Genomic DNA, 24,156 nt, shown 5'->3' on the forward strand with positions numbered 1-24,156 from the left:
TCCTGGCTCTAAAATAGGATTTTCTTTGTTCATCAGTCATGTCTCCAGGTCCCTGTGATATTACTCTTGCTTTTTATTTTGAAATTTTATTCAAACAATAAATAGAAGATTTACTGTTATGCAGACTACTGCAATACTGTAATAATTGTAAAAATTACATCAACCCATTCATGACTGCGTATTAGAATGGCTATTTGGACATTTATTGGACAATGACAGTATTTGTTTACTTTTGAACATCGGCAAAAATCAAACATTTCCTGTACTTTGTGCTCCATTTCCAGGTTCTTTTTATAGTAAAATTAATCAAAATCACCTCCATTTCTATAATATAGTTTCCATTCTATCAAATGAGACCATGAAAACGAGAATACAACCACAAATACTATACGAAAATAGACCACAAAGTCGGGATTTTAATTAAAAAAAACGGTCGGAGTTTTTTTTTTCTCATTATGCACTGCGTGCTCCAGGATTTTTTTTATGTGGTGCACACTGACCACACAGACCCATTCTCTCACATGTGGGCCTACTAGCTTTCTCCTGCCTGATTTGAAGCCGCTAGAATTTATGAGTATATATACGTCAAACACGGTACCTCACAAACGTATATATACGGCCGCGACAGTCAAAGGGTTAAGGTAAGTAATAAGTGTACCCTGTGTGTATCTTACCTTTTATTGTGTTTTTAATGCCTATTTCTATCGCTAACTTTGATGTTGGTGAGGGGCTCTTGATTTAGGGAATTGGATCTGAGCTCCAGTTCCCCAAATTAAGCCTGAATGCCTTCCACATTCCTCCCTAGGCGCTGTATAATCCTATGGGTTTAGCGCTTCCCCCTCGATTATAATAATAATCATATTGCTAACTTAATACAAGTTAGTGCAAGCTTGTTGTCTGGCATTTATTGCATGTTTTATATGTGCTCTGATAATAATACTTGTAGAGCTGTGTGGTAGCCGGGTGGAGGGACAACATTACATTTTCTCTGCTCAGCCATCAGAGAAAACGTGTAGGAATCTGCGTTTGGCCTTGTCACTCCCCCACTTCACTTTTGTTTACAGTTTTCGGCATGAATTATTCATTACTTCTCCCTTCGTTTATGATGGCATCTAAAGGTAGTTGTTAGAAATGATTAAATTCAGTGAACAAGATATGTTGATGTTAATAATATGGCTTTGGGCCACAGTGTAGGTAGCCGGTAGGTGTAGCCCAGGCGGGCTACACCTGCCAGCTACATATACTGACTTCCTACAAATAAATACTACTCACCTCTCTTCCTATATTAAGACTACACTTATTTTAAGGTAAATAATGAGTGTACTGTATGTGTATTTTACCTCTCTGGGATGTTTTAAATATCGTATATTAAGTATGAGACAGGGAGCCAGGGCTACCTACACCTGGGCTACCTGCACCTGACTTCCTACAAATAAGTACTACTCACCTCTCTCCCTACATTAAGATTACAAATACTTTAAGATAAGTAATGAATTTACTGTGAATGTATTTTACTTTGTGTGTTTTTAATGCCTAGTTCTATTACTAACTTAATATAATTTAGTGTAAACTTGTTGTCTGGTATTTATATGCATTTGTATGTAGAAAAAAATGGCGTTCTGCCTTCCGGCGATGTCTGCTTTCCGGCGACAGCCTGGAACCTAACCTGCCGTATAAGTGGGGCCCTACTGTAATTGTTTTAAACACTGATAGGGTTGCTTGTTTTCTTGTCTCATGAACACGTAAGAAAACAGTTAAGTCTTGCTACTTCTACTTACACTTAGGCCACACTACACTTGCATGTACGAACACATATACAGGTACTCCTCACGTAACGACCTGTTTAGTGACCGCTTGGATTTACGACCAGTTCTCCAACCAGTGTACTGTATATGTATTTTACTTTTTTATTGTTTTCAAATGTCTAGTTCTATTTTCAATGTACTAAATATATTGTAGATGAATGGTTCAGAGAATGTAGATGCAATAGTGACATTAAAACAATATCTAAAGATGGTTGATACAAACCTACTACCAGTACAGTATGCTTGAAATATCAGTAAGAGGCAGCTACTTTCTTAACAACCAATTCACTTACCGACCTTCTCTTAGGAATGGAACTTGGTTATTAAGCAAGGAGTACCTGTATACACACCCGTCTGGGTTTTCTTCTATTTTCTTACTAGTTTTTGTTTATTTCCTCTTATCTCCATGGGGAAGTGTAACAGAATTCTTCCTCTTTAAGCGATCTGTGTCATAAGAGGCAACTAAAATGCTGGTAGCAAGGGGCTAGTGACCCCTTCTCCTGTATACATTATTTAATTTAAGAAGAGAAACTTTTGTTTTTCTTTTTTAGGTGACCCTGCTTTGGAGGATGTGGCCAGTTTGCTGAAAAAAAGTGTGTGTATGCACACTTATCTGAATTTTCTTCTGTTTTCTAAATAGTTCTTGTTCTTGTCTATTTTCTTTAATCTCCATGGGCAAGTGGAAAAGAATCTGTCCTCTGCAAGCTATGCTTGTCGTAAGAGGCGACTAAAATGCCAGGAGCAGTGGGTTAGTGACCCCTTTTCCTGTATAAATTACTGAAAATAAAATGGAAAACTTTCATTTTTCTTTTTTTAGGTCACCCCTGCCTTGATGAGATACAGCTGGTTTGTGGGAAAAAATAAAATGGGATGCTTGAATGTGCATATAGATGAAATACAGATGATAAGAAAAAGATGACTGCCAATGTTGTGAATGAAAAGAAGTTGAATGTCCTGGCTCTTAAGTGAAAGAAAGCTGATGGGGATTGGGGAGTTTCATTGGGGAGAAATAAATGAGATTAGGTCAGGGGTATCTGAGAGTTAGAGCTAAGGAAGGGGCAGCAATAATGTTGAAGGATCAGTTAGGGAAGGAGGAGAAAGACTATAAAAACATAAATTCAAGGATTATGTAGATTAAAATAATGGTTGAATGCTAAAAGTGGGTTATAATGTGTTTGTGCATCTGAAGAAGAAAGGAGTGTAGTGGAGAGATTTTGGAAGATGCTAAAAGTGTTTGGGAAGTTTTGAACAAAGTGAGAGAGTTGGTGTGGCAGGGGACATGAATGTTAAAGTGGGTGAAATGGTTAGAGAGGGCATGGCAAGTAAGTCTGGGGTGCCAGGTGTAAATAATAATTGGGGGGGCCTTTGATTGAACTTTACATAGAAAGGGATTTGGTAATAGGTAATACATATTTTAACCCTTTCAGGGTTGACACCCTTTGATTTCAGATTTGCTCTCAGGGTCGAAGAATTAAAAAAAATTTTTTTTCCCAACAAGTTGGCCGTCTCCCACCAAGGCAGGGTGACACAAAAAGAAAGAAAATCCCCAAAAAAGAAAATACTTTCATCATTCAACACTTTCACCTCACACATTCTACATTCTGTCTTTCCACTAATTCTTTCAATAATAACCCTACCGTACACTTTTCCTGGTATACTCAGTAAACTTATTCCTCTATAATTTTTACAATCTCTTTTGTCCCCCTTCCCTTTATATAAAGGGACTATACACGCTCTCCGCCAATCCCTAGGTACCTTCCCCTCTTTCATACGTTTATTAAACAAAAATATCAACCATTCCAACACTATGTCCCACCCTGCTTTTAACATTTCTGTCATGATCCCATCAGTTCCAGCTGCTTTACCCCCTTTCATTCTATGTAATGCTTCACGCCCCTCCCTCACACTCGCATCCTGCTCTTCTTCACTCCTAAAAGATGGTATACCTCCCTGGCCAGTGCATGAAATTACCGCCTCCCTTTCTTCGTCGACATTTAAACGTTCCTCAAAATATTCTCACCATCTAGCCAAAACCTCCATCTCCCCATCTACTAACTCCCCTACTCTGTTTTTAACTGACAAATCCATTTGTTCCCTAGGCTTTCTTAACTTGTTTAACTCACTCCAAAATTTTTTCTTATTTTCATTAAAATTTCTTGACAGTACCTCTCCCACTCTATCATCCGCTCTCCTTTTGCACTCTCTCACCACTCTCTTCACCTTTCTTTTACTTTCCATATACTCTGCTCTTCTTATAACACTTCTGCTTTGTATATACCTCTCATAAGCTTCCTTTTTCTCTTTTATCACACCCTTCATTATTCCACCAATCTTTTTCTGAAAGTAATGAAACCAAAAGTACGAACGTTCATGGAAATCTTATGGAATTAGGCTCTCACAAAGTTAATGGTCTCGGCTATATTTACGCTTTGGCGATTTCTCCCAATTTACACTCTATTTTTGGCCAATGCAATTGTTCCAGTCTCCCAAACTTGGCTATTTTGCTAATATTCCTTCTATTGATTAAGTACAAGAAACTACCCATTTACCTATTTCAGCTTCCCAATAAAGTGCTCAGAAATTGGTAATTTGACAAATTTCACACACAATTAAAAAAATGCCCATTTAAAAAAAAGGGTCCAGAATAAACAGGTACTAAAAAAACATTTATTCTGTTCCTTAGCCATGTCTCCAGGCCCCTTTTATGTTATGCTTGCTTTCCATTTTGAATTTTTATTCACACAAAAAAAATAGATTTACAGTTATGTAAACTACTGCATTATTGTAATACAGTGGACCCCGTCGTTCGGCGGCCGTGACTTTCATGAAATCTGACTTTCGGCAAATTTTTTCGGCAAAAGTTAGCTTCGTGGTTCATGATTGGACTCGTGATTTGGCGCCCTTCTGGTACGCGTCTGCCCGTCAGCGCGCACACAAAGCCAGTCTCCTGCACTATTCACACTTAGTGTGCCATTGTTTACCAGCATGTGACCATCACCCCACGGGTTCATACAACACATTTCATAATAAGTCATTGTTATTTGTGCTTGCAACTGCTAAATAAGCCACCAACTGCTAAATAAGCTCCTAGTGCCAGCCCTTTGGTAAAGAAGGTGAGAAACATGATAGAATTCAAGAAAAAAACCTCATAGCAATGTACTAAAGTAGAGGAGGAAGAGAGAGGGGAGAATGTGCCTTCTGCAGTGATTCAGTGATTCTACAGTATGTATGATACTAAAGCAGCTGGTATCGATAAAGGCTATATAGCTCCAGCCAGCGATAAAGTATAGAATTAACAGTGTAGCGAGTAAGTGATAGAAAAACAACATGAGAGTAAGTCTCCAATGTTGTTGGATGTGTATAGGACTGCTGAACATACACTGCCCTGCTACCTTCCACCACCCTAAACCTCTGCCAACATCTCCTTCATCAAACTAACTAATTAAACTAACATCTCCTCCAAGGTAAGTGTAAATATAAAAGTGTAAGTATAAAAGTAAATGTAAGTGTAAATATAAAAGGACACCAATGGAAATATGTCACACTTGAATTTTTTGGGTTATCCTGGGTACTTTACACATATGCTGCTATGTATGATAATCTGTGTATGTAACTGTATTTGTGTATACCTGAATAAACTTACTTATTTATAAATTAAAATGTAAATATTTCTTATTTATAAATTAAAATGTAAATATTTCTTATTTATAAATTACATACATTAAGTGTGATGGTGGTGGTGGCCAAAACCTCCACCGCCACCAACACGGCTTCTCTCGGTGGCGGCCCTTGAACCCAACAACAACACTTACACTATTTACTCCTCTCATACATTGACATATTTTATTCATTCTATATTTTATTCATTCTATAGTATATATGTTTCTATGTTATTAATATTGTTTATAATGTCATATTAGATGAATTATGATAGATAAATAAGCCATAGAGATATTAGCCTCATATTGAAGCATAATAAACTCGCCTTCCTCTTGCCTCCTACCTACCTCCTACACCAACAAGAATCGATAAAGGTTAAGTGTGATGTTAAATGTTCATTTATCCATTTATTAGTGCTTTATATTTGTCATTGTTTTCTGTATATAAATTTATATTTTATCTTAAAAAAATGATTTTTTATTACTTTTGTCTGTCTGAAACGGATTAATTGGGTTTCCATTATTTCTTATGGGGAAATTCACGAATGGGATTCGCCATTCGTGAATTTCGCCAGTCGGCAGACTCTCTGGAACGGATTAATCACAAAACTCGGGGATCCACTGTAATTGTGTAAATAATGTCAGTGCATTCTTAAATTCAAATTAGACTGGCAAACTGGATGTCTGTTGGACAAATGACATCATTTGTGTACTCTGGAATATTGGCAAAAATAAAATATTTCTACTACTGAGATCAGTTTGAAGCTATTTTCAGTCTTGAAGCCAATGAAAATCATATCTTTCAGTAATATACCTTTCATTCTATCAATTGAGACAAAGAAACTGAGAATACAACATAACCATATGAATATATACTGCAAAGTCAGTGTTTTAAACCAAAAACTTAGTCACAATTTTTTCCTCATTATGCAGTGCGCTGCAGGACTTTTTATATGGTGCACACTTACTGCATAGACCCATTCTCTCACAGCTAATCTGAGTAAGCTGAGCTCATGGAGTTGTATTATGGGACCAATATTGGCTTCGAAACTGTTATATAACAGGACTGATGCCAAAAGGGTTAAGAAAAAAAAAGGATAATTATACAAGAGGTAGGGTGTAATGACAGTAGTTTGTTAGAATGTGTATTGTTAGATAAAAGACTGATGGGTAGATTTCAGGATGTGCATGTTTATAGAGGGGCCCAGGTATATCGCATCATTTGTTAGTTGAAGATAGGGATGCTGTGATTCTGTGCATTGGGCAGGGAAGTATGACATCTTGTAGGAGTGAGGAAGAGCCAGTTGTGTGTGTGTGGGGGGGGGGGGAAGTGTGTGTGGGGGGGGGGGAAGTGTGTGAGGCAGTAGGTAGAATGAAAGGGGGTAAAGCAGCTGGGATTGATGGGATAAAGACATTCGTTAAAAGCAGGTGGGGATGTAGTTTTGGAATGGTTGGTGCTTTTATTTAATGTATGGAATAGGGTCAGGTACCTAGGGATTGGCAGAGAGCATGCATAGTTCCTTTGTATAAAGGCAAAGGGGACCAAAGAGTGTAAAAATTATAAGGGAATAAGCCTTCTGAGTATATCTGGCAAAGTGTATGGTAAGGTTATTTTTGAAGGAGAGTAATATGGAGAGCAGGATCGCAGATGAACAAGGAGGCTTCAGGAAGGGTAGGGGGTGTGTAGAGCAAATGTTACAGTGAAGCATATAGGTAAACAATATTTAGATAAGGGTAAAGAGGTTTTTGCTGCATTTATGGATGCGGAAAAGGCATATGATAGGGTGGTTAGGAGAGCAATGTTGCAAATGTATGGAATAGGTGGTAGGTTATTGAAAGCAGTGACTCAGTGAGGCTCAGGTTAGTGTGTCTAAGAGAGGGAGACTATTTCTCAGTAAAAGTAGTCCTCAGACAGGGATGCGTGATGTCACCATGGTTTCTCAGCATATTTTTAGATAGGGTTGTAAGAAAAGTGAATGCTTGGATGTTGGCAACAGGTATGGGATTAGAGAGAGAAAGAATCTAACACAAAGTGGGAGTTGTCACAGTTGCTTTTTGCTAATGACACTGTGCTTTTGGGAGATTCTGAAGAGAGCTGGCAGAGGTTGGTGAAGAAGTTTGGAAGAGTATGTAAAAGAAGGAAATTAAAAATGAACATAAGAAAGAACTAAGTGATGAGGATAAAAATTTAGGTAATGAAAGATTGGATATCAAATTGGAGGGAGGGGGTATTCGGATATTTGGGAGTGGACTTCTCAGGAGATGGGTCTATGAAAAATAAGGTGAATCGTAGAATTGATGAGTGGGGAAAAAGGTGAGTGGATCACTGAGGAGTCTGGAGACAAAGAACATTATCCATGGAAGCAAAGAGGGGAATGTATTTGAGTATAGTGGTACCAATACTCTTGTATGGGTGTGAAGAATGGGTGGTGAATATTGCAATGAAGAGAAGGCTGGATTTAGTGATGTCATATCTGAGGGCAATGTGTGGTGTGAATATTATGCAGAGAATCTGTAGCTTGGAGATTAGAGAGAGGTGGGGGATTTCTAAAAGTATTATCCAGTGGGCTGAGGAGGGGTTGTTTAGGTGGTTCAGATATTTAGAGAGGATGGGACAAAATAGAATGACCTGGAGGGTGTTTAAATCTGTAGTGGAAGGAATGTGGGGTAGGGGTTGTCCTAGGAAAGGTTGGGGGGAGGGAGTTAGAGGTTTTGTGTGCAAGGGGCTTGGTCTTCAAGCAAGTGTATGAATGTATTAAGAGTGAGTGGAGATGAATGGTTTTTATGACTGACGTGCTGTTGGAGTGTGAGCAAAGTAACATTTATGAAGGGATTCAGGAAAACTGGTTAGCTGGATTTGAGTCCTGGAAATGTGAAGTACAGTGCCTGCTCTCTGAAGGAGGGGTGGAGATACGTTGCAGTTTTTGAACTGCAGTGTAGGTGTGCCTCTTTCTAGATAGTGATGGAGTGAATGTTGATGAAAGTGTTTCCTCTTTCTCGGGTCACCCTGCCTCAGTGGGAAAAGACTAATGTGTTAATAAAAAAAAAATATTCTATATGATTGAATTTTGTATAAGTCTTTTGATCATTAATGCGTATATTATGTTTGAGGTTCTCATTGTTTGCTTATTTGCTATTTGTGGTGTATTCTGGGAGTGTGTGTATTTTGGAGCAGATTTTACATCACCGCAAAGCTTTTGTGGTTTTTGGAAATTTTTTTAATAGTGATGGTTTTTTATTTTTACTAATTTCATTTACTTTGCACTGAAAATATAAAATATAAAAAAATCCAGATTATCCTAGATGTCTCAGACCTTGCAAACACTGTTTTTCTTTATTTTAACCATTAATTTGATGACCTGAAAGTGAGAGTTTTTGCATATTTTCAGAGACAAAATATATGTGTTGTCCATGTGTCTCTGGTGCCTCAACCATCATCCACTGGTGAGCACAAGACTAAACCCACTCAGTCTAGTGTGAGGGAACTGCGTGGCCTAGGGCTATCGCCGGACTTCATTGTATGCCGTTCAGAGAAGCCCATTGATCAATCTGTGAAACACAAGATTTCAAACTTCTGTCATGTTTCACCAGAAAAGGTTGGTTACAAATTTTACTACTAATTCATACAAGATGAAAGGCTACAAATATTGAAACATATGTTGCACATATTAATTACAGCCTCTTCTCACTTAATGATGGAATTCCGATCCTAAGACCACGTCAGTAAACGAATTTGTTACTAGGCAAGGAGCATACTATAATGGTAGTGGGTTGTGTTGACCATCTTTGATATCATTTTGATGTCACCTCTGCACCATTTATAACATTTTTAGTATATTTTTAATAAACAGAATAGAGGAAATCAGCTTTAATATACATTTAGGTATGCATACTGGTCAAGAGTCCATCATAAGTGAGTCGTCGGTAAATGAGTACATCGCTGAGTAAGGATAGGCTGTATTTAGTTTACATCCTAAAGATATGTTAACTTGCAGGCAAATCCTGTTAATTTTATGTATTTATGTGCTGTATTCAGAAATTGTAACTGCTCTTTCTGTATATATATTTATTCTTAAAGGAGACTACATACCACTTTACAACTTTCTTATTAGAGTTATGGCCCTGAAGAAGTTGTATATTTAATTTTTCATTTCTAAGTGTTGTAAAATGACAGTGGTGCTACTTAGCTGCATTGAGAAGTGAAGGTCATAGTAACGAGAGATCTTTGACATTTTGTGCAGTTTCAGGGATGCTGATTTATCTACATCCATTCATAGACTATTAGGTTTTTAAACTTTACTGCAGATCTTGAGTTTACCAATTTAAGAAAATATAGTGCTGAATTACCCTAACAAGTTCAGCACTTTCTGTGAATATATATTAATTGATTAAACAGTGCAAAAATGCATGAGGTGCTGAATATAACTACAACCTGCAGGCTTGCATAATTAACAACTTGCCACTCATCTGATCAGGTCAGTCAGTCTTGCTGCACAAGCTCTAATTGTTTCTAATTGTATGAATGGCCTATTTGTTCATACCAAACACTATGAGCAATTTCCATGGCACAGCCATCATCTTGAAGCATACCTAACAAAACCACTTTCTTCAATACCATCATAAATTCATACTTGGCATTGCTAGTATTCCTCTTAGGTTCCATGGTTAGCATTGAAAGGCAGTGTGTTGGAAATATTACCAATCATTTTGCAAATGAATGAAGCACAAGATGCTTCCTGATTGCAAATGTAGTTGTAGTGGTTAGTCAGTAGGACAGCTATGTAGGTCCATCCAAGCTGTTCTGGGGAAGGAAAAGATTCTACAGAAAGTAGTTCCGGAATTTTTTTGTAATTTTGTACAATAAAGCCTCTTATGATGGGATTGCACGTTTTATATACAGTAGGTGTTTCGCTTTACAGTATTCTCCTAATACGTACATTTCAAATTATGACCAAAACTTGCTATATGGCTCCCCTTGTCTTTCTAATATGGTCACCCCCCCCCCACCTGATTTGTTTACATTCTCCATGAGCACATCTCCATTATGTCTGGAAACTTTCTGAAATTTCAGGGTTTTTTAAAGTTATTGCATATTTTATATGTACTCCGATAATTATGCAGTGGAACCTTGGTTTTCGTGATTAATTCGTTCCAGAAAGTCTGACGAAAATCGAATTGTACGCAAACGGAAGCAATATTTCCCTTAAGAAATAATGTAAATCCAATTACTCCATTCCAGACGCCCAAAAATATTAATGAAATTTTTTTTATAGAGAATAACTATAGTTTTACATACAGAAAACAAAGAGAAATAAATACAGGTCTCCCTCAACATTCACGTTTTCAACTTTCGCGGGCTTCACACATCGCGAATTACCAACCGCCAAATTCCCAGCCGCCAAATCGTATTTAAGTTTCCCGCCACCTGCGAGTTCCTACTACCCTCCCTCCGACCCCCCCAACTGGCAGCCAGCCCTCCCACCAGTGTGGCGAGTGTTTTGTTTGTTCATTATTTACTATTAAACTACAGTATAAATAATGTAAACCCATTCATGATTGCATATTGGAATGACTATTTGGACAGGTATTGGACGGTGACATCATGTGTTGACTCTTGAACACAGCAAAGAATCAAACATTTCTGCTACTGCTAATAATAACAATAGTAATAATAATAATAATAATAATAATAATAATAATAATAAATACGATAAAATTGAAGAAAGAAATTGTACAAAAATACGAAGGAGTGGTTGACACATCGTCAATGTGGCCTTGTTTTGCTGGAGTGAGCATTAGTCTCCATGCTCTTCCAAACATTTCATAATAATTCATTGTGTTTGGTGCTTGTAGATTGAGTGCGACTGGAGTGGTAGAGGCAGTGGTTGGGGAAGCGGTTGAGGCATTGGGTGAGGCAGCGGTTGAGGCAGTGGGTGAGGCAGTGGTTGAGGCAGCGGTTGAGGCAGTGGGTGAGGCAGTGGTCAAGGCAGTGGTATTTAATAACATACATGTTAATAATAATAATAATAATAATAATAATAATAATAATAATAATAATAATAATAATAATACATGTTATTAGTAATATGTATTATTATTATTTATAACATGTTATTAAATACCACTGCCTCAACTGCTGCCTCTACCATTGCCTCAACTGCTGCCTCTACCAGTGCCTCAACCGCTGCCTCACCCACTACCTCAACCGCTGCCTCACCCACTGCCTCAACCACTGCCTCAACCATTGTTTCACCCACTGCCTCACCCACTGCCTCATGCACTGCCTCTACCATTGCCTCATGCACTGCCTCTACCATTGCCTCAACCATTGCCTCACCCATTGCCTCACCCACTGCCTCACCCACTGCCTCACCCACTGCCTCACCCACTGCCTCACCCACTGCCTCACCCACTGCCTCACCCACTGCCTCACCCACTGCCTCACCCACTGCCTCACCCACTGCCTCACCCACTGCCTCACCCACTGCCTCACCCACTGCCTCACCCACTGCCTCACCCACTGCCTCACCCACTGCCTCACCCACTGCCTCACCCACTGCCTCACCCACTGCCTCACCCACTGCCTCACCCACTGCCTCACCCACTGCCTCACCCACTGCCTCACCCACTGCCTCACCCACTGCCTCACCCACTGCCTCACCCACTGCCTCACCCACTGCCTCACCCACTGCCTCACCCACTGCCTCACCCACTGCCTCACCCACTGCCTCACCCACTGCCTCACCCACTGCCTCACCCACTGCCTCTACCATTGCCTCACCCACTGCCTCTACCATTGCCTCAACTGCTGACTCAACCACTGCCTCTACCATTGCCTCAACCACTGCCTCACCCACTGCCTCAACCGCTGCCTCACCCAATGCCTCAACCGCTTCCCCAACCACTGCCTCTACCACTCCATTCGCACTCAATCTACAAGCACCAAACACAATGAATTATTGTGAAATGTTTAGAAGAGCATGGAGATTAATGCTCACTCCAGCATAAACAAGGCCACACTGACGATGTGCCAACCACTCCTTCGTATTTTTGTACAATTTCCTTTTTCAATTCTATCATATTTATTATTATTATAATTTATTATTATTATTATTAGTATTATTACTACTACTACTATTGTTGTTATTAGCAGTAGCAGAAATGTTCGATTCTTTGCTGTGTTCAAGAGTCAACGCATGATGTCACCGTCCACTACCTGTCCGAATAGTCATTTCAATATGCAGTCATGAACGGGTTTACATTATTTATACTGTAGTTTAATAGTAAATAATGAACAAACAAAACACTCACCACACTGGTAGGAGGGCTGGCTGGCAGTTGGGGGGGGGTCGGAGGGAGGGTAGTAGGGACTCGCAGTGGTCGAGGAAGTGGAGGCAGTGGTGGAGGCAGTGGTATTTAATAACATACATGTTATTAAACCATAACATGTATGTATTTAGTACAATTTACGATGTTTTCATGTATTTTATGATTGTGCATGGTTCAACAAGTTAAGGAAGAAGTATTGTATTATATTTCCCTACAATATATTGGGGCACCAAACATTCGCGATTTTTCAACATTCACAAGGCTCTTGATCCCCTAACCCTCGGCGAATGTTGAGGGAGACTTGTATACGTAAATGACTAATGAAATGGATAAATGAACATTTAACATCACTCTTACCTTTATTGAAGACTCTTGTTGGCGTATGGAAGATGGCAGGGAGGTAAAAGGGAGGAGGAGAGGTTATTGTTTGGAAGGGGAATCCCCCTCCATAAGGACTTCAGGTATCAAGGCCCTATCCAGGATTACTTCCCTTCTTTGTCTTTTACTGGCACTAGGACCAGCTTGAGAGTCACTGTACCCCTGTTGCATAAAAAATCTGTCCAGAGAGGTCTTTTTCTGGTGTCTCTGTAAGATTTTCCTAAAATGGGGCATGGCATTGTCATTGAACTTGTTGCAGACATGGCTTGCAACAGCTTTAAGGTGATATTTCTCCACAAAACTTTGCAACTCATTCCACTTTGCACACATGTCCTTAATCACTGAAGAAGGCACATTCTTGAATTCTGTTGTTTCTTGCCTTCTTTATCAAAGGGCTGGCACTTGGAACTTTGGCCCCTTGGTGGCTTATTTAGCAGTCACAATCAATCAACAGGCACAAAGAACAATGGACTATTATGAAATGTTTCTTATGAATGCGCAGGGTAATGCTCACTCGACGAGAAACACATCCAGACTGAGTCAGAACGCGTGAGATGCTTTGTGTGGGCACGAGCAGGTGGATGCATTTGGTACGGCGGACCACTATCAACTCAACAACAACAGAGTGGATGAACGAAAACTGGGACAAAATTTTGATGAAAAAAAGTCATCGAAAACCGAATTTGACGAAAACCAGGGCAAATGAAAACTGAGGTTCCACTGTACTTATGTGTACCTGTATCTAAATAAACTTACACACTGTCCTGGCGTGCAGGTACAAATTAAAAATCACTAAGAGTGTCCCTCTAGTCTTGACGCCATAGTAGTGATACTAATACGTAATAATAATCACTCTTGGGCACATTAAATTCTTATTTTACATTAATATAGACATTTTCATTAATCCGTCTGATATTTTCTTCAAAATTATATAAGAAACACATTACATAGCATATAAACATGATACACCCACAGTACAATAAATTTCACATAAATATGAGGTGTTGTAGCTAGGTGGAGGGGAAACATTACGTTTTCTCTGGTCCAGCACCAGAGAAAACGTGTATGAATCTGCGTTTGGCCGAGTCACTCCCCTTAACACATTCTGCTTTGTTTAAAATTCTCGACATGGATTCTTCTCATTACTACTTCCTTCGTTTATGATGGCATCTTAAGGTAGTTGTTACAAATGATTACACTCAGTGAGCAAGGTATGCCGATGATAATAACGTGGCTTTGGGCAACGTTTAATACCGTATAGCTATGTGGGTAGGTGTAGCTATGTAGCCCAGGTGGACTACATAGCGACATCTACCGGCTACCTACACGTGACTCCCTACAAATAAATACTACTTGTCTCTCATTCTCCATTAAGACTACATGTATTTTAGGTTAAATAATGAGTATACTGTATGTGTATTTTATATCTGTGGGCTGCTTTAAATATTGTAGATGAACAAGGAGGCTTTAGGAAAGGTAGGGGGTGTGTAGACCAAGTGTTTACAGTGAAACATAAAAGTGAACAGTATTTAGATAAGGGTAAAGAGGTTTTTGTGGCATTTCTGGATTTGGAAAAGGCATATGACAGGGTGTAGGTAGTAGGTTGGTAGACAGCAACCGCCCAGGGAGGTACTACCGTCCTGCCAAGTGAGTGTAAAACGAAAGCCTGTAATTGTTTTACACGATGGTAGGATTGCTGGTGTCTTTTGTCTGTCTCATAAACATGCAAGATTTCAGGTACGTCTTGCTACTTCTACTTACACTTAGGTCACACTACACATACATGTACAAGCATATATATACACACACCCCTCTGGGTTTTCTGCTATTTTCTTTTTAGTTCTTGTTCTTGTTTATTTCCTCTTATTCCCATGGGGAAGTGGAAGAGAATTCTTCCTCCACAAGCCATGCGTATTGTAAGGGGCGACTAAAATGCGGGAGCAAGGGGCTAGTAACCCCTTCTCTTGTATAAATTACTAAATTTAAAAAGAGAAACTTTTATTTTTCTTTTTGGGCCACCCTGCCTCGGTGGGATATGGCTGGTTTGTTGAAAGAAAGAAGAGAGATGACAGGGTGGATATGGGGGCAATGTGGCAGATGTTGCAGGTGTATGGTATAGGAGGTAGGTTACTGAAAGCAGTGAAGAGTTTTTATGAGGATATTGAGGCTCAGGTTAGAGTATGTAGGAGAGAGGGAGATTATTTCCCAGTAAAAGTAGGCCTTAGACAAGGATGTGTGATGTCACCGTGGTTGTTCAATATAATTATAGATGGGGTTGTAAAAGAAGTGAATGCAAGGATCAAACACAAAGTGGGAGTTGTCACAGTTGCTCTTTGGGAGATTCTGAAGAGAAGTTGCAGAGGTTGGTGGATGAATTTAGTAGGGTATGTAAAAGAAGAAAGTTAAAAGGAAATATAGGTAAGAGTAAGGTGATGAGGATAAAAAGATGAGGTGATGAAAGATTGGATATCAGATTGGAGGGAGAGAGTATGGAGGAGGTGAATGTATTCAGATATTCAGGAGTGGACATGTCAGGAGATGGGTCTATGAAGGATGAGGTGAATCATAGAATTGATAAGGAAAAAAGGGGTGAGTGGTGCACTTAGGAATCTGTGGAGACAAAGAACTTTGTCCATGGCAGCAAAGAGGGGAATGTATGAGAGTATAGTTGTACCAACACACTTGTATGGGTGAAGCATGGGTGATGAATGTTGCAACGAGGAGGAGGCTGGAGGCAGTGGAGATGTCATGTCTGAGGGCAATGTGTGGTGTGAATATAATGCAGAGAATTCGTAGTTTGGAAATTAGGAGAAGGTGTGGGATTACCAAAGCTATTATCCAGAGGGCTAAGGAGGGGTTGTTGAGGTGGTTCGGACATGTAGAGAGAATGGAACAAAACAGAATGACTTCGAGAGTGTATAAATCTGTTGTGGAGGGAAGGCGGGGTAGGGAGTGGCCTAGGAAGGGTTGGAGGGAGGGGGTAAAGGAGGTTTTGTGTGTGAGTGAATGGAGACAAATGGTTTTTAATACTTGATGTGCTGTTGGAGTGTGAGCAAAGTAACATTTATGAAGGAACTTAGGGAAACCAGCAGGCTGGACTTGAGTCCTGGAGATGGGAAGTACATACAGTGTCTGGACTCTGAAGGAGGGGGTGTTAATGTTGCAGTTGTATAACTTTACCTGGAGTTTACCTGGAGAGAGTTCTGGGGCTCAACGCCCCCGAGGCCCGGTCTGTGACCAGGCCTCATGGTGGAACAGGGCCTGATCAACCAGGCTGTTACTGCTGGCTGCACGCAATCCAATATACGAGCCACAGCCCAGCTTGTCAGGTACTGACTTTAGGTGCCTGTCCAGTGCCTGCTTGAAGACAACCAGGGATCTATTGGTAATCCCCCTTATGTATGCTGGGAGGCAGTTGAACAGTCTTGGGGCCCCTGACACTTATTGTGTTGTCTCTTAGCGTGCTAGTGACACCCCTGCTTTTCATTGGGGGGATGTTGCAACGTCTTCCGAGTCTTTTGCTTTCGGAGAGTGTGTTTTTCGTGTGCAAGTTTGGTACTAGTCCCTCTAGGATTTTCTAGGTGTATATAATCATGTATCTCTCCTGCCTGCATTCCAGGGAGTACAGGTTCAGGAACTTTAAGCGCTCCCAGTAATTGAGATGTTTTATCTTAGTTATGCGTGCTCTGAAGGTTCTCTGTACATTTTCTAGGTCAACAATTTCAACCTGCCTTGAAAGGTGCTGTTAGTGTGCAGCAATATTCCAGCCTAGATAGAACAAGCGACCTGAAGAGTGTCATCATGGGCTTGGCATCCCTAGTTTTGAAGGTTCTCATTATCCTGTCATTTTTCTAGCAGATGCGATTGATACAATGTTATGGTCCTTGAAGGTGAGATCCTCCGACATGATCACTCCCAGGTCTTTGATGTTAGTTTTTCGCTCTATTGTGTGGCTGGAATTTGTTTTATACTCTGACGAAGCTTTAATTTCCTCATGTTTACCATATCGGAGTAATTGAAATTTCTCATCGTTGAACTTCGTGTTGTTTTCTGCAGCCCATTGAAAGATTTGGTTGATGTCCACCTGGAGCCTTGCAGTGTCTGCAATGGAAGACACTGTCATGCAGATTCGGGTGTCATATGCAAAGGAAGACAGGGTGCTGTGGCTTACATCTTTGTCTATGTCAGATATGAGGATGAGGAACAAGATGGGAGCGAGTACTGGGCCTTGTGGAACAGAGCTTTTCACCGTAGCTGCCTCAGACTTGACTCTGTTTACTACTACTACTCTTTGTGTTCTATTTTTGAGGAAGTTATAGATCCACCTACCAATTTTTCCTGTTATTCCTTTAGCATGCATTTTGTGCATTATTACGCCATGGTCACTCTTGTTGAAGGTTTTTACAAAGTCTGTGTATGTATTACATCTGCATTCTTTTTGTCTTTAGTGCATCTAGAACCTTGTCGTAGTGGTCCAGTAGTTAGGACAGACAGGAGCGACCTGTTCTAAATCCATGTTGCCCTGGGTTGTGTAATTGATGGGTATCTAGATGGGTGGCGATCTTGCTTCTTAGGACCCTTTCAAAGATTTTTATGATATGGGATGTTAACGCTATCGGTCTGTAGTTCTTTGCTATTGCTTTACTTCCCCTTTGTGGAGTGGGGCTATGTCTGCTGTTTTTAGTAACTGTGGGACGACCCCAGTGTCCATGCTCCCTCTCCATAGGTTGTTAAAAGCATGTGATATGGGCTTTTTGCAGTTCTTGATGAACACGGAGTTCCACGAGTCTGGCCCTGGGGCAGAGTGCATGGGCATGTCATGTATTGCCTATTCGAAGTTATTTGGTGTCAGGATAACATCAGATAGGCTTGTGTTTACCAAATTCTGTGGCTCCTCATAAAAAATTCATTTAGATCTTCAACTCTCAGTCTGGATAGCGGCTTGCTAAAGACTGAGTCATATTGGGACTTGATTAGCTCACTCATTTCCTTGCTGTCATTTGTGTAAGACCCATCTTGTTTAAGTAGGGGCCCGATACTGGATGTTGTTCTCAACTTTGATTTGGCATAAGAAAAGAAATACTATGGGTTTTTTTCGATTTCATTTATGGCTTTTAGTTCTTCCCACGATTCCTGACTCCTGTAAGATTCCTTTAGCTTAAGTTCGATGTTTGCTATTTCTCTGACCAGTGTCTCCCTGTGCATTGCAGATATATTGGCCTCTTTTAGCCGCTCTGTTATTCTTTTCCGTCGCCTGTAAAGGGAGCACCTGTCTCTTTCTATTTTACATTTTTTTTTTTCCCAACAAGTCGGCTGTCTCCCACCGAGGCAGGGTGACCCAAAAAGAAAGAAAATCCCCAAAAAGAAAATACTTTCATCATCATTCAACACTTTCACCTCACTTACACATAATCACTATTTTTGCAGAGGTACTCAGAACACAGTTTAGAAGCATATGCGTATAAAGATACACAACATATCCCTCCAAACTCCTCCTTTTTCTTAAAGGAATATGCCTTGAGCATACATCGAGTGCCACAGAGTTAATCTGTTCTAGGCATAAGTTGGGGTCTATGTTGCTTAGTCTATCTTTCCAGCTTATATCATTTAGGACTTGGTTTACTTGGACCCACTTTATGTTCTTGTTATTGAAGTTGAATTTGGTGGAGGCTCCCTCGTGACTGATCCCATTTTGTTGGTCTGGGGCTCTGCTTATACATGTCTGAACCTCGATTATGCTGTGATCCGAGTATATTGTTTTTGATATGGTGACATTTCGTATCAGACTATCATTGTTAGTGAAGATGAGGTCCAGTGTATTCTACAGTCTAGTAGGCTCTATTATTTGTTGGTTTAAGTTGAATTTTGTGCAGAGATTTAAAAGCTCGTGTGTATGTGAGAGTTCTCGTCTGTGCTTCCTCCTGGTGTTATCACTGCAACAACATTATTTGCTATATTCCTCCAATTTAGGTGCCTTAAGTTGAAATCCCCCAGGAGCAAGATGTTGGGGGCAGGAGCTGGAAGGTTTTCCAGACAGTGGTCAATTTTCAACAGCTGCTCTTGGAATTGTTGGGATGTTGTATCCGAAGGCTTGTAGACTATCACAATGACTAGATTTTGGTTCTCGATCTTTTCCGCTAAAACTTCAACTACATCATTTGAGGCATTAAGCAGTTCTGTGCAAATAAGTGACTCTGCGATATACAGGCCAACTTCCCCCCCCCTTTGCCTGTTCACTCTGTCGCATCTGTATAGATTGTAATCTGGGATCCATATTTCGTTGTCCAAGTGATCCTTTATGTGGGTCTCAGTGAAGGCCGCAAAGATTGCATTTGCCTCTGCAAGCAGTCCATGGATGAAAGGTATTTTGTTGTTCGTTGCTGGCTTTAGACCCTGTATATTTGCAAAGAAGAATGTCATCTGATTGGTGGTACTGAGGGAAGGCCTTTTTTTCTGGCACTAATATCTCTATCTATCGCTTTGGAGTGGAGGCCATCGACTGTGATTCCACTCCATAAATGACTGGATTTGGTGTACCATTTCTGCCATTTCCTGCCAGTTCTTTTGCCTTCCTGATACTAAAAAACCTCTTCCTTTTGAGTGGCTGTGGCTACCCAGGTTTTCCCATGGTCTGGATGTTTTGTATCTTTTTGTCCCCTTTAGATGGTGTGCCTGGCAATATAAGTTATAACACTGTCTTTCCTGTACAGAAGAGGGACACATTTCAGGGTGAAGAAGCTTACAGGAAGGGAGTTTACATTTTCCTGTTGTCATATGGGCATGGCATTTTCTAGGGAGGTCAAAGTTGCACGTCCCATCTGTTTTTCCAGATTTCCCATGCCTGCAGATACCAAGTGCATAATATGTGCACAGGCTTGGTTTCCGTTTGCCTTGGATTTTTGTGACTATTCCCTGTTGGTGCATGTTTTTCTGTCTCAGTCCTATCCTCACTAGTACTAACAATGGAGCTCTCACCAGTTGTTTCTGGTAATTTTTTTTTTTCCTATTATCACACTGGCCGATTCCCACCAAGGCAGGGTGGCTCGAAAAAGAAAAACTTTCACCATCATTCACTCCATCACTGTCTTGCCAGAAGGGTGCTTTACACTACAGTTTTTGAACTGCAACATTAACACCCCTCCTTCAGAGTGCAGGCACTGTACTTCCCATCTCCAGGACTCAAGTCCGGCCTGCCGGTTTCCCTGAACCCCTTCATAAATGTTACTTTGCTCACACTCCAACAGCACGTCAAGTATTAAAAACCATTTGTCTCCATTCACTCCTATCAAACACGCTCACGCATGCCTGCTGGAAGTCCAAGCCCCTCGCACACAAAACCTCCTTTACCCCCTCCCTCCAACCTTTCCTAGGCCGACCCCTACCCCGCCTTCCTTCCACTACAGACTGATACACTCTTGAAGTCATTCTGTCTTGCTCCATTCTCTCTACATGTCCGAACCACCTCAACAACCCTTCCTTAGCCCTCTGGACAACAGTTTTGGTAATTCCGCACCTCCTCCTAACTTCCAAACTACGAATTCTCTGCATTATATTCACACCACACATTGCCCTCAGACATGACATCTCACTGCCTCCAGCCTTCTCCTCGCTGCAGCATTCATTACCCATGCTTCACACCCATATAAGAGCATTGGTAAAACTATACTTTCATACATTCCCCTCTTTGCCTCCAAGGACAAAGTTCTTTGTCTCCACAGACTCCTAAGTGCACCACTCACCCTTTTCTCCTCATCAATTCTATGATTCACCTCATCTTTCATAGACCCATCCGCTGACACGTCCACTCCTAAATATCTGAATACATTCATCTCCTCCATACTCTCTCCCTCCAATCTGATATCCAATCTTTCATCACCTAATCTTTTTGTTATCCTCATAACCTTACTCTTTCATGTATTGACTTTTAATTTTCTTCTTTTGCACACCCTACCAAATTCATCCACCAATCTCTGCAACTTCTCTTCAGAATCTCCCAAGAGCACAGTGTCATCAGCAAAAAGCAACTGTGACAACTCCCACTTTATGTTTGATTCTTTATCTTTTAACTCCACGCCTTTTTCCAAGACCCTCGCATTTACTTCTCTTACAACCCCATCTATAAATATATTAAACAACCACGGTGACATCACACATCCTTGTCTAAGGCCTACTTTTACTGGGAAATAATTTCCCTCTTACCTACATACTCTAACTTGAGCCTCACTATCCTCGTAAAAACTCTTCACTGCTTTCAGTAACCTACCTCCTACACCATACACCTGCAACATCTGCCACATTGCCCCCCTATCCACCCTATCATATGCCTTTTCCAAATCCATAAATGCCACAAAGACCTCTTTAGCCTTATCTAAATACTGTTCACTTATATAGTTCACTGTAAACATCTGGTCCACACACCCCCTACCTTTCCTAAAGCCTCCTTGTTCATCTGCTATCCTATTCTCCGTCTTACTCTTAATTCTTTCAATAATAACTCTACCATACACTTTACCAGGTATATATAATTTTTGCACTCTCTTGTCCCCTTTGCCTTTATACAAAGGCACTATGCATGCTCTCTGCCAATCCCTAGGTACCTTACCCTCTTCCATACATTTATTAAATAATTGCACCAACCACTCCAAAACTATATCCCCACCTGCTTTTAACATTTCTATCTTTATCCCATCAATCCCGGCTGCCTTACCCCCTTTCATTTTACCTACTGCCTCACGAACTTCCCCCACACTCACAACTGGCTCTTCCTCACTCCTACAAGATGTTATTCCTCCTTGCCCTATACACGAAATCACAGCTTCACTATCTTCATCAACATTTAACAATTCCTCAAAATATTCCTTCCATCTTCCCAATACCTCTAACTCTCCATTTAATAACTCTCCTCTCCTATTTTTAACTGACAAATCCATTTGTTCTCTAGGCTTCCTTAACTTGTTAATCTCACTCCAAAACTTTTTCTTATTTTCAACAAAATTTGTTGATAACATCTCACCCACTCTCTCATTTGCTCTCTTTTTACAGTGCTTCACCACTCTCTTAACCTCTCTCTTTTTCTCCATATACTCTTCCCTCCTTGCATCACTTCTACTTTGTAAAAACTTCTCATATGCTAACTTTTTCTCCCTTACTGCTCTCTTTTCACCATCATTCCACTAATCGCTCCTCTTCCCTCCTGCACCCACATTCCTGTAACCACAAACTTCTGCTGAACTCTCTAACACTACATTTTTAAACCTACCCCATACCTCATCGACCCCATTGCCTATGCTCTCATTAGCCCATCTATCCTCCAATAGCTGTTTATATCTTACCCTAACTGCCTCCTCTTTTAGTTTATAAACCTTCACCTCTCTCTTCCCTGATGCTTCTATTCTCCTTGTATCCCATCTACCTTTTACTCTCAGTGTAGCTACAACTAGAAAGTGATCTGACATATCTGTGGCCCCTCTATAAACATGTACATCCTGAAGTCTACTCAACAGTCTTTTATCTACCAATACATAATCCAACAAACTACTGTCATTTCGCCCTACATCATATCTTGTATACTTATTTATCCTCTTTTTCTTAAAATATGTATTACCTGTAACTAAACCCCTTTCTATACAAAGTTCAATCAAAGGGCTCCCATTATCATTTACACCTGGCACCCCAAACTTTCCTACCACACCCTCTCTAAAAGTTTCTCCTGCTTTAGCATTCAGATCCCCTACCACAATTACTCTCTCACTTGGTTCAAAGGCTCCTATACATTCACTTAACATCTCCCAAAATCTCTCTCTCTCCTCTACATTCCTCTCTTCTCCAGGTGCATACACGCTTATTATGACCCACTTTTCGCATCCAACCTTTACTTTAATCCACATAATTCTTGAATTTACACATTCATATTCTCTTTTCTCCTTCCGTAACTGATCCTTCAACATTACTGCTGCCCCTTCCTTTGCTCTAACTCTCTCAGATACTCCAGATTTAATCCTGTTTATTTCCCCCCACCGAAACTCCCCTACCCCCTTCAGCTTTGTTTCGCTTAGGGCCAGGACATCCAACTTCTTTTCATTCATAACATCAGCAATCATCTGTTTCTTGTCATCCGCACTACATCCACGCACATTCAAGCATCCCAGTTTTATAAAGTTTTTCTTCTCCTCTTTTTTATTAAATGTCTACAGGAGAAAGGGTTACTAGCTCATTGCTCCCGGCATTTTAGTCGCCTCATACGACACGCATGGCTTACGGAGGAAAGATTCTTTTCCACTTCCCCATGGACAATAGAAGAAATAAAGAAGAACAAGAGCTATTTAGAAAAGGAGAAAAACCTAGATGTATGTATATATATACATGTGCATGTCTGTGAAGTGTGACCAAAGTGTAAGTAGGAGTAGCAAGATATCCCTGTTATCTAGCGTGTTTATGAGACAGAAAAATATATCCTCACTATTACTAGTGGAGTCTCCTTGTTTGCTATCTCCTGTGGTATTACTAGTTTGTAATATTGGTTTTATCTTGTCCTTGACTACACTTGTTTCCCCACTACACCTCCTGTCTCCCTCGAGGCCACTAATATGGATTTCACCATGCATACAGTTACTGTCTACCAGGGCAGCACCTCCAGGCTTACAGTTCCTGACTACCTGGCCAGCACCTCCAGACATACAGTTACTGTCAGCCAGGACATCATCCGCACCAAGGGCGATAGCACCATCCTGCCCAGACTTTATTTTCCCATCTGTTATAGAATGCTTCCAGGCTTTCTAAGAAGGGTGCTTTGATGTTTTCCTCTTTTAATACCAATGTGATTTTAGTCCACAGATTGATCTCATTTGGGCATACCCAAAAACACTTGCCTGATTTAATACCTCTTGTAGATAATTCTTGGATAGCTGCACAGGGGGCGTGACACCAGTTTCCACAAAGGATACATAAAATCCATGTGGATGCTCATTTGTTTGTTTGGTTGCAGA

General features: G+C 40.5%; 1 protein-coding gene across 4 annotated transcripts in view; it reads left to right on the forward strand.

Annotated features, from left to right (window-relative positions):
- Ctps (CTP synthase) overlaps positions 1-24,156 on the forward strand; it is a gene marked incomplete at its 3' end in the record, with an annotated part of 123,247 nt that overhangs the window by 50,263 nt on the left and 48,828 nt on the right. For all 4 annotated transcript variants that reach the window (XM_070088223.1, XM_070088213.1, XM_070088220.1 and 1 more), the window contains 1 exon segment: positions 8,854-9,060. In XM_070088223.1, the coding sequence (XP_069944324.1) occupies positions 8,854-9,060 (207 nt within the window).

Source organism: Cherax quadricarinatus, chromosome 2, assembly GCF_038502225.1.
Source record: "Cherax quadricarinatus isolate ZL_2023a chromosome 2, ASM3850222v1, whole genome shotgun sequence".
NCBI lineage: Eukaryota > Metazoa > Arthropoda > Malacostraca > Decapoda > Parastacidae > Cherax > Cherax quadricarinatus.